Source organism: Saccostrea cucullata, unplaced genomic scaffold, assembly GCF_032062105.1.
Source record: "Saccostrea cucullata isolate Sc308-1 unplaced genomic scaffold, CSIRO_AGI_Scuc_v1 ctg8471, whole genome shotgun sequence".
Lineage (NCBI taxonomy): Eukaryota > Metazoa > Mollusca > Bivalvia > Ostreida > Ostreidae > Saccostrea > Saccostrea cuccullata.
Genome location: NW_026926270.1, coordinates 15,630 through 27,442, shown reverse-complemented (window position 1 = coordinate 27,442; position 11,813 = coordinate 15,630). Strand labels below are relative to the sequence as shown.

The 11,813-nt window shown below is 33.8% G+C and overlaps 1 protein-coding gene across 1 annotated transcript; it reads right to left on the bottom strand.

The window, feature by feature from the left end:
• Window positions 1–10,498: 10,498 nt before the first annotated feature.
• Window positions 10,499–11,426, bottom strand: LOC134271251 (uncharacterized). Its single transcript, XM_062753483.1, has 2 exons — window positions 11,323–11,426; window positions 10,499–11,096 (listed from the first exon to the last, which is right to left on the bottom strand). Exons 1-2 carry the CDS (start codon window positions 11,347–11,349, stop codon window positions 10,770–10,772), a joined length of 354 nt encoding a protein of 117 aa, XP_062609467.1. The 5' UTR covers window positions 11,350–11,426; the 3' UTR covers window positions 10,499–10,769.
• Window positions 11,427–11,813: the final 387 nt, after the last annotated feature.

The window sequence follows — 11,813 nt, the reverse complement described above, 5'->3', positions numbered from 1 at the left end:
TGGTGTTAGGGCGGGGCTCTATTGGTCATATAGTGAAAATGCATTTATTCTTTGAAAATCTTCTTCTCTACTTCTGGGTATTAAATAAACTAACTAAGCACATAGTTATGATGAACAAGAGTGCCTCTTCCAAAATTGTGAATTTTATGGCCCCAGGGTCAGGGGTTCTAATGCTAGGGCGGGGTTCTATTGATTATATAGTGAAAATGCATTATTTCTTTGAAAATCTTCTTCTCTGCTCCTGGGTATTAAATAAATAACTAAGTACAGAGTTATGATAAGCAAGGTTGCCTCTTCCAATATTGTGAATTTGATCGCCCTAGGATCAGGGGTTCTGGTGTTAGAGTGGGGCCCTTTGTTTATAAGTGAAAATGCATTTATTCTTTGGAAATCTTCTTCTCTGCTCCTAGGTATTAAATAAACTAACCAAGCACATAGTTATGATGAGAAAGATGCCTCTTTCAAAATTGTGAATTTTGTGCCCCCGGGGTTAGTGGTTTAGGTGTTAGGGCGGGGCCCTATTGATTATATTGTGAAAATGCATTTATTCTTTGGAAATCTTCTTCTCTGCTTCTGGGTATTAAATAAACTATGTAATTAAATAGTTATGTTGATCAAGAGTGCCTCGTCCAAAATTGTGAATTTTATGACCCCAGGGTCAGGGGTTCCGGTGTTAGGGTGGGGCTCTTTTGGTTATATAGTGAAAATGCATTTATTCTTTAAAATTTTTTCCTTTGCTCCTGTGTTTTATGCCAATAATCCAAATATATATATATATTCATGATGAAGAAAAATGCACCTAGCAAAATGGTTTTTTTTTATCCCCCCCGCCCCTTCCCTGGGTGGGGGGGGGGGGGGGGGATTAGAAAGTCTGAAAATAAATTAATGCTTTGAAATTTGCTCTTTGGTGTTAATCAACCATTTTATGATAAAATTTGAAAAATTTTTAAAAATATGTGGCCCCAGGATCAGGGGTTTCCCTTTTGGGATGAGGTGTACAACTGGTTATACAGTGAAAGTGCATCTTCTCTTTGTTACTCTGATCTACCTCTGGGTAGTAAGTAAATAGAGTAAGCATGCTAAGTTTATAATTATGATAAGCAATGGTCCCTCTTTCAAAATTGTGAATTGTGAATGTCATGGCCTCTGGTTTAAAACAAACCAAATTTAATTGTTTGAAAGTTGTTACACAATACTCAGGTGACCTATAAGGCTCGTGGGCCTCTTGTTAATATATCAATTCACATTTTATTTTGTATTTATTTTAACCTGGGGAAAAATTGGTTTTATTCCACACAACGCAAGGTTAAAGTCGACTAAGGGTATACGCCATTACCTAACCAATCAAAATGAAGTTATTCAATAGTAGTCCCATACAGGGAAAAGGGATTTGCCTTTCTGTTCAGAATTTTTTATATTTCCTCTCAGACCATTTTGACAACTCTGATACCTGTCCCTGGTAAATTTTATATACTTTGTAAATAAATATATAAAGTTTTTTTGACCGAAACTATTCATTTTTTCCAATGCATAGGGGGCTGCTCTCTGGGTTTTAAAGAGATGTTTAAAACGACATTGTGTCAGCTAAGGACCTATTTGTTTAACATCTTTTTTTTAATATTTTTTTTCATGAATGCAGATATATCTGATTATTTTACGAAGGAGCGTACATGTACATTGATTTTTTAATATACCAAAAATCACTTTTTCTGGGGATTGCGTAATTCAAAAAGAAAATTCAATTAATAAATAAGCTAAAAAAGGGCTTATATGCCAACTTTGGTCATCTGCACTTTAATTTTAAACACGACAGGATTTGTAGTTTTTTTTGTATACATTAATAATTTCTATATACTTTGGACTCAAATGAAATATTTTAATACACTTTCCTCGAGCTGTTTTCTGCAGTTTTCCTGAAATTTTATGTGGGTCCGAGGTGTTATTTGAGTTTAACAGTGATTCTCTACGTTGCCATTAATTTGATTTGTTTGTGTGTGTGTTGGGGGGGGTGGCCACCTCTTTAACTTCTAACCTGTCAACCGAAATAAACTCTGAAAGGTGTTTCTAGATACATGTACATGTACTTCATGTTTCTTTTTACCCTGGTGTAAAAAAAAAAAAAGGAGAACAGATAAGGTCGATTTCAAGTTCATAGGTTAAGGTACTTTTGGTAAATAGTTAATATCAACATTTAATTCAGGTTACCAGTGACCTTGACCTAAGTTTTAAGGTCAAGGGTAAAAAGATCTGCATGCTTCAGTATGTCAAATCTCTTGACATTTAGAAGTTCTTAATTCTGCATGAACATCAAACACTGAAGTAAAATGTCTTTTAATACCTTGTGTGCGGTCGCATGTGCATGCACGTCCATGTGTTTACTTTTGATAGTAGTATAATGTAGGCAATCATTTTATCTATTCATATTTGAAATTTCACCCTGTATTATTGAGAACCAAGAAAGTTGTAGGCATGTAAAGTTTTAGCTAATCAGATTGCTGCACACGTGCATGTGCGTGCGTTCATGATTATTCTTATATATCAGGCTGTAGATCTTTATAATGTAAGACTATGTTCAAAATTTCAAAGATTTTACCAGAAAACAAAATACATATGTAGATATTTAGACTTTAAGTTTCAGCCAATCGCAGCCAAGGGCACCTGCATGCGCACGAGATCTTGCTATTTTGACCATGTCATCATGTCTATACTACTATTATATCATAATATTATGCGTTTCAAAGCATTTCATCCAATATTTAAAAAGTTACGACTTAATATATTATATTGGTCATTTCACGTGTTACACGTACGCGCACCTGCACGCACGTGCGCGCGAAATGACATTCGTTCCGCACATCTACATAACATACCTAGTGACCCTAAAAAGGTTTCACCTAGATCGGATGAGTAGTTTACGAGAACACTCGCGGACAAAAAAGTACCGGAGAACAAAGAAAAAATTCAGAAGAAGTAAAAACAATATGTTCCCAAACTTCGTTTGGGGAACATACTTATAGGGACAATATGTTTTGGGTTTGTATAATAATTGTATTTAATTATGTACAACTTTGTAAATACAAGTATACACTACATTTTAGGGACAATAGGTTTTGGGTGTGTATAATTATTGTTTTAAATAAAGTACAAGCTTGATAAATAAATAAATACAAGTATACACTCAAACATTAACAGTTTTACAGAAATGTGGCAATATATTACTTCTGGAAAGAAAATAGGGGGTCCCTTTAGTGTAGAGCTCATACCACGAAAAGTAATGCGTCAATATATATTTTTTTTAAACTTATTATTTTTCTTTAATATAATTTAGTAAAAATAATGCAAGTTTATGAAGTTTGAGTTCATATTTTTTTTAAATGACCGAGATTGTCTTATGAAGCATATTTTCTTACATTAAATTTTGATACAAAAGCCTTACAAAGTGCATCTATTTAAATGTTTCATGCCAAACAATGATTATGTATTGTTTAATAACATGTTTCTACTCTGTTGCTTATTAAAGTTGAATATTTATTTAAATTAATTTATATACAACAAAATCTAGGATAGGTAAAATTTCAGTATTTTACATTTCGGGGTATGTACTCCGATAGGCATTAGCGGAAAAGTGAACATGTTGACATATAATTTTTTCTTGTGTCTATCAATTGCTGGGATGAATGTCTATCTTATAAAAGCGGATTTTATACCCCCGCAAGCGAAGTTTAGGGGCGGTATATTATAATCACCATGTCCGTCTGTCTGTCTGAAAGCAAATTTTTAATAATTGATATTTATTTACTATAATAAATTATACTTAAATAAAGAAAAACAACAACTAAATCTCATTGTAAATATGAATATTACCTTTCATATTTTTTTTGGCAAGAAATGATGGGCCATGTGTTGCTTCTCTAACTTTTCTTAAGGCCTGGACACTGGCTTCATGAGATTGTGCATAACTGGTTATTGTCCAAAGACATTGTTGGCAAAGAAATCTTTTTGCTCATCTGCTCTGGTGTGAATTGTACCCCAAGGTCCTTTTCCAGCACATCTTTAACAGTCCTGTCAAGTCTTTGAAGTTTTACAGCTAAACTTCTCTTGTCAATGGGATTTTTTTTTTTTGCAAAATGGAACAACTTTCCATTACTTATGCAACTGTTTGAGTCCATTTTTCATTATTACCCCTTTCGCAAGCTCTTTTCCCACAATCCATTATAACTTGTTGCACCCAGGTAATTTTTTGGTCCCATCTTCATCAATGAATGTTTTCATTAATGTTATTGAATTAGTATGGCGTTTATCGTGCTTATTTTGCAAAATATGTTATTTTTCTATATTTATTTATCTCTGCGTCTCTGACAGAATTCAGATATTAATGTAACAGTACCTTTAAGCTTCAAAACAATGTTTTAAACGTCCTTAGTAGCCCTTTTCCATATAAGGAATTCGCTCTCTTTGGGCTCATTAATATTCATTTATTTCCTGAAGCTGTTGCATTCTGAAGAGCTGTTTACAGAATGGTTCATGTATATATGTGGGTTTTCTGCCAATCGCTACTTTTGGGTCCCACTCCTCGGGCCTTATCTAGTGAAGGAGAGCATAAGGTATTGTTAATTTATACGCCATGACACCCCCCTCCCTTTCACAAACTTTGAAATAAAGCATGGATAATGTATATAGACCTATTTTCTGTGGAAAATGGAGTTAACTTTATTCAATGTAATGATATTACCTAAAATATACTATAGAAGGGACTTCTAACTCTCCGTTTTTACTATGAACAAGAAATGTTTAAAATTTTAACATCCGATGATGTCGATACATTCGCGTTTGACATCTGAGGAAAAGACCCGAAATGATGCGATTGCCTTTTCTGCAAGTAGATTGATCTACCCCTGAATCTAAATTTAAAGCTACACCTATTCTGAAATCTGTTGTCAAATCATTCATTGTGAACATTTTAGAGAATGGATATAACTAAATACATATTTTGTAGGAAAGCATTTTCTCCATTGAAGTAAACAGTAGTAGTTTGTGTACATTGATCTTTTTTTATTCTGAAAAGTGGGTACTATAATTTTTTGAGAATGAAATAGGTAAATCCATCATTTTGGCCTTTGTGGAAAAGAAATCCAAGATTTTTCACAGGTAATTTCTTTCGTCAAATAGTCCGGAACCTGTTTGAACTGCGTCGATCGTTTGTGGTGATTAAACTAGTCCATCAAAATATGAAATAAACCAACAGAGGGGAAACAAATTAGAGAAATTATTTTTTTGTTTTGCATGTCCATATTCTGATACATACGATTCATATGTTGTTTTAAGGAATAAGATATAATTTGTAGGTAGAATTTCTGAATCATAAGAAGATGGAGGTTACAATAACAACTTAATTTAATTCCATGGAAGTTAGCATCCCCCATTCAAACAATAGAACAATCCAAGAAAAGTCGCGAAGATCGCTTACTCCTGACATTTGGCGCGAAAAGAGTGATTCACCCCATTAGTAGAACATAAATGGACTGATCCAGTAGGATAGAAATGCAGAAAAAAAAGATACACGGACACGTTGAAACGGTTAATCACATGGAATAATCTGTTTCATGCAAACAGAGTAAACAAAGTAAATACTGCATTATTTTGCATCAGAAAAATCATTGTTTCCCTGAAGAAAAGTTTCTTTTAAAATGCAGGAAAAGATTTCCAATGTAAATCAGCTTGCACAAAATCTAGCTCTCTGGGTACAATCTATTATTTTCGGATCAAGCAATTATCAACCCTTATACAGCCTGACGCCGTGACGTCAGGCAATAAACTTACAACGTGCTCTTGGCCGGATGGACAATTAATACAAAATATTTTAGTTGTAGCTGCAAACAGCGCCTACATCAGACGCCAGCAGGGAGAATTTAAATCTAATACACAAAACAAATCTGCAAATCCGGAAATATCCTGTAGACTCCAAAACAAGTCATACCTTAACTGATTCGCGGACACTACACTCCCTGTCTTATATCAAAGATATAACTATTCACTAAATAAAATGGACAAAAATCTCGAACTATTAACTACATAACTAAAATAAAGTAATTCATACGGTTACTGCTCAAGTAAGAGAATCATCTCGGTTGTCGGTCGCGTGTACACCTTCCTGTCCTTGGCGACAGCTTTCCACAGCTTTCCGAACCATGGCATCGTTGCTCGATTATCCCCATCGGCCACAGATTCTTATAGACATTCTTCTCACGCAAGAGTACATCTCCAGTCTTGAGATTCTCTGTGTTCGAGTACCACTTCTGTCTCTTCTGTAAACTGTCTAAGCACGCAACGTGCCACTTCTTCCAAAACATATCAGACAGCACCTGAACATGTTTTCAGCTGGCTCTGAACATGTCCTTGATACCCAAATGTTCCCGAGAACGATCCAATTTCTCCCTGCTTCTGGGTCAATAGTACATTTGGATTCAGCACCATGGCGGGTCTGTATTAAGCGCCATCGGGCGAGAGTTAAGTATGGCGCATACCTCCGCCAAAAATGGGAATAGTATTTCATGTGTCAATTCCTTGCCTCCGTCTTGAAGCACCATAGAGTCTAAGATCCTTCGAGAACTACCTACAACTCTTTCCCACACACCTCCCATATGTGACACATGAGGGGCATTAAACAACCAGGTTGCTCTGTTCTTCTTCAGGTAAGCCTTCATTACAGTGTCTTCAACATTGATGGCATTCACATGAAGGTCGTCCACAGCTTCAATAAAATTTGTTCCCCTCACTGCACGAAAAATTGCGTTTAATGTAAAATTATATGTCAGTTAATCCCCAATTAAACGCCAAGTTTCAGCGTATAACTAGAACTGTCCAAACGGGACAAAATACCCCCGCTGGATTTTTCAGAGGTACGTTTTTCCATAAAAAAGATATGTATCAAACAAAAATTATGAAATTTTTCAGTGACTTTGAACTTCCCCAAATGACCTTGGGTCAAGGTCATGACACACCTTTGGGTCATGGGCAATCTTTGTGTGAAATGAGAACCTACCAAGTTTATCAATAAGAAAGATATGGACTGGACAGGAATTATGAATTTTTTCTTCCAGTGACCTTGAACTTCCCCAAATGACCTTGGGTCAAGGTCATGACACATCCTTGGGTCATTGGCAATCTTTGTGTTAAATGAGAACCTACCAAATTTTTCGATAAGAAAAATATGGACCGGACACGAATTATGAATTTTTTCTTCCAGTGACCTTGAACTTTCCCAAATGACACTCCCTTGGGTCATTGGCAATCTTTGTGTTAAACTAGAACTGTCCAATAGGGACAAATACCCCCGCTGGGTTTTTCAGAGTAGGTGCCAATTCAGAAATATTTTATGGACCTAGTACGAGATGTTCACTATTGTCTAATAAAGTGCCCTCCCACAGCATGATACGCCCATCAAATATTGTTCGATAATCATAAATTGGTTAGGGTGCAAGAAAATCAGGTAACCTTGATTTACAGATTGACACAGATTTCGATGGTCTAATTTCCATTTCTTATCATGTTTGAAATATTGTACATACATCATCAGAGACTTGTAGTGTAGGGATTAATTAAGACAAATAATACATCACATAATTCTAAACTGGCTGTGTTAGAGCTTAACAAATATCCATCTGCAGCTTTAAATTGTTTATTGCATATTTTAAGAAATAATGGAAATGCTATAGTCTAATAAAAAAAATCAAAAATTAATTGTTCTTTAGACTATAAACTTCTAAGTGAGACATGACTGCAATTTGTTGCAAGTATATAAAAAAATTGAAATGTAATTTTTTATCAATGAACACATGTATAATTAATATTAATTATATTACATGTATACAATACTAATTCAGTTTTAATCATACACTAAAACATCAATTTGTTTTAATTACATTACACCAATTGAAAGATCTTTATCTGAACTACACCCATCAAGAACTCTTAATTAACACAAGCAACTATAAGGCCATTTCTTTTTGCCCAACTCCCAAGAGATGAATAAGATTATACTGCATGATGCTCTTGCCAGTTAACTCCCGACAATGAACTCATTAATTTCTCTCTAATTTGACATGCACATTTCTGCTATCAAATATTCTCCTTGACCAGTGCTTGATAATTATGCCCATGAGACAAACTGAATTCCTCTCAAATCATTAACATTTGTTACAGAATTTGCTGTAAAGTATATCATAAAAAATAAGTTTTTACTTAATTTAGCATTTTTTAATAAGGATACAACTATATTTTTACATTTTTTAGGATTATGAAATTTAAAATTTTAAAGACTTAGTTTTTTTTTAAAATCACTTAAAATTAAAGGTCAGAGTGACCTTGAAATAGGTCGGGACACACTGTCTACCCAAGATGCATAAATTGTCCAAGTTTGATGATTGTAGGTCTAATAGTTTTCTAGTTATGGGCCAAACAAAATCACAAAATAAAAAAGAAAAAACACCTGTAAAATGCAGAAAAATCATCCAATCATGATGAAAATCCCAGGTGCACACCTTAATATGGTGAATAATAAGTGTATAAATTTTCAGACAAATCCATCCAACAGTTTCTGAGAAATGGTCCGGACAAAATCTTGTCTACAGACAGACGGACATGGTGATTCCAATATACCCCCTAAACTTCGTTTGCGGGGGTATAATGAGAACCTACCAAGTCTATCCGTAAGAAAGATATGGAACGGACAGGCATTATGAAATTTTTCTTCCAGTGACCTTGAACTTCCCCAAATGACCTTGGGTCAAGGTCACGACACACCCTTGCATCATGGGTACATATGTAATCTTGGTGTGAAATAATAACATACCAAGTTTATCCATAAAAATATATACCAAACATGAATTTTGAAATTTTTCTTCCAGTAACCTTGAACTTCCCCAAATGACCTTTGGTCAAGGTCACGACACACCCTTGGGTCATGGGAAATCTCTGTGTGAAATGAGAACCTACCAAGTTTATCGATAAGAAAAATATGGACCGGACACGAATTATGAATTTTTTCTTCCAGTGACCTTGGAACTTTCCCTAATGACCTTGGGTCAAGCTCATGACACACCCTTGGGTCATGGGCAATCTTAGTGTGGAGTAGTAGATTCTAATGTCCCTCTGTAAGAAAGATATGGGCCAGACACGATTGCACAGACAGACGCACAGACAGACAGACGGACAAGGTCATTCCTATATACCCCCCCCAAACTTCGTTTGCGGGGGGTATAATAAGAATTTAATATTGAATTATATTTGTAATTTAATTTGAGTTTACCTTGGGGTAAAATTTTTTTTAAACGCCGAAATTTAATGACATTTAATTTTAAAATTTTACTTCAATGATACGTCACGTAAAATAAACGATTAAATCCTATTAAATTTCAAGTTTATAAATTTATTATACATGATTTTACTCCAATTATACCTCATGTTTAGCTGAATATTAAACGTCGTTTTACGTAAAGTTTCACATTTAATATAGGTATTTTACTCCATTTATACGTCATGTTTAGTAGAATTAAATTTCATTTTACGTAAAATTGCACATTTAATGTAGCATTTTACCCCAATCTAGGTCATGTTTAAAGTGTTGGTAAATGTCATTTTACGTGAAATTTCACTAATAATACAATTTTACCCAACATAAACGCCAAATTTAGATCGAATTAAATCCCATGTTTACGTGAGATTTCACATTTATGTTCTTCCACGTGACGTTTTCCACATGTTTTTCTATCTCCAGGTAAGATACAACTTGATCACTGTAATAAGACATTACAAACAATGTAGTCTGTGCAGTACACGGTAGTCTACATGACTGTACGCAAAGTAGCTGTCGATTTTGGGTTTGGTTCTACATTCTGTTTATAATAGATGCCAAGGCGTACACAAGAAATCATTTAAGATATAAAATATTTTATTACACCTTTTCTCTTCAGCTCTAGACTTATTTGCTTCAACAATATAAAATGATTTTGCAGGCATTGATTTGATTGGTTGATAGAATTTGACGTTTGACGTGACCCATAATGGGATTTTGTTTGTTGTTAGTGAAACAATTATGCAAGCAGATCTAACATCTTATCTTAATTAGATCGAAGAAACCACATTCATTAAAGGTTACAAACACGAAAATCTTCATATAATAACACAATGTCAAAAATGACATCATTGTTTTTGTGCAAAATTGTGTTTTGTCGACCCTTGAACAAAACTAAGAAATATCAATATTTAGAACTTAAACATGTATTGTAAATGAGACCAAAAATAATAGCTATAAAGTTTAAAAATTAAATAATTGAATTAGTTATGAACAATAGGTAATGTAAATAAACGATGGTTTGAAATTTAATTAAAAGGTTGCAAAAAAAATTAACCACATATAGCTTTTCTTGAAATAAAGTTGATGTGTTTATGAAAAAACACAACTAGATACCAATCTACAACCCCCCCCCCCCCCCCCACAAAAAAATGAAAAAGTGTGCAGCATGCCAACATTGTCAACATAAAATATAAAGTCCTTCTCAACAGATGATCAAGAGGCTATGTCTTTTATAATTTTAACAATAATAATAATTATAAAATCAACTCTCAGAAATTAAATAAACCCCTAGATATTAACCAAAAATCAAACCTACTTTTTAAGATATTTGTATCAATGAAATATCAGAAAAATTTTGAAAGGGAATATCCATATGTTATATGCACTACATAGAAATCCGGGAAAAAGATATAATTTAGTTAACTACCCACTCTTGTCCCTCTTTCACATGAGTCGGTTTAGGTCTAATAGAAGGGATGTCACCCTTTACCCTCTTGATCATCTGTCGCTTTGAGCGACTAGATTGATTCCGTTCATACTTTGAATCAAGATCTTCCATGTACTTATTATATTCTTCAGACCTCCAAGGAAGAGGTTTAACAATAAAAATCTGTTCGTCATCACTGACAACCTCTTCCTCGGAGGACATGTAAGATAATTCTAATGCTTCTGTGATCTTTCTTTTCTTCACCTCATCCCACCCACTTTTTCTCTCAACCATAGATTTTCTCCACTGTAATTTCTACATATAAACAAGACTTTTAAAATGTATAAGCTTTCAAATTACTTTTATTTTAAATAATTATGTTAATATTGGAATGAATACACTTTGATCAGATCATTTAATGTCTACTTAATTAAATTAATCAAATTTTGAAAATGTCTTAAATTTGATAATACATTAGTTTAAACATTACATCAAAGATTATTTTCTAGAAGCTTCACTTCTATGAAATATCTATTCATACCCTTTTTCTTCTACTGTAAAGGACCATCTTGGATTTGTGTTGTTGCACTTTTCCCGTCTTCTCTTTATGCTGCTTTTGAGCAATAGAATCAAAATATCGCTCTATTGCAACTGTAATAGATATTGAAAATAATCAATTATAATTAATTTTTCATATATATGGTACAGCTGTATATATACATTTTGTATATGATCACTACAGGGCATCAATAATTCAGCATTGTTACAATGTAATAGATAGTTTTTGAGTGACCAGGTATCCAATAAACCTTTTTTGCAAATTGTAAATGATGTAAAGGCGAGTCGAGATCGACATTAATTACTATAAAGATTTCATCCTATACCATATCAAATAAAACTAGGTCACAAACTTACCCCACAGATTACATTATGATATTTATATAAATGTATCACAATATGACCTTTTGAGTGTTTTGTGAAGAAATAAAATAAAGGGAGAAAGAATTCCAAATTGTGTGCTCTTTACTGATG

Excerpts from the sequence above, each read along its gene's own strand:
- LOC134271251 (XM_062753483.1), bottom strand. The coding sequence starts at position 11,349 with ATGGTCCTTTACAGTAGAAGAAAAAGG. Across the intron at positions 11,097-11,322 it reads TTTACAGTAGAAGAAAAAGG|AAATTACAGTGGAGAAAATC; the intron begins GTATGAATAGAT and ends GTTTATATGTAG.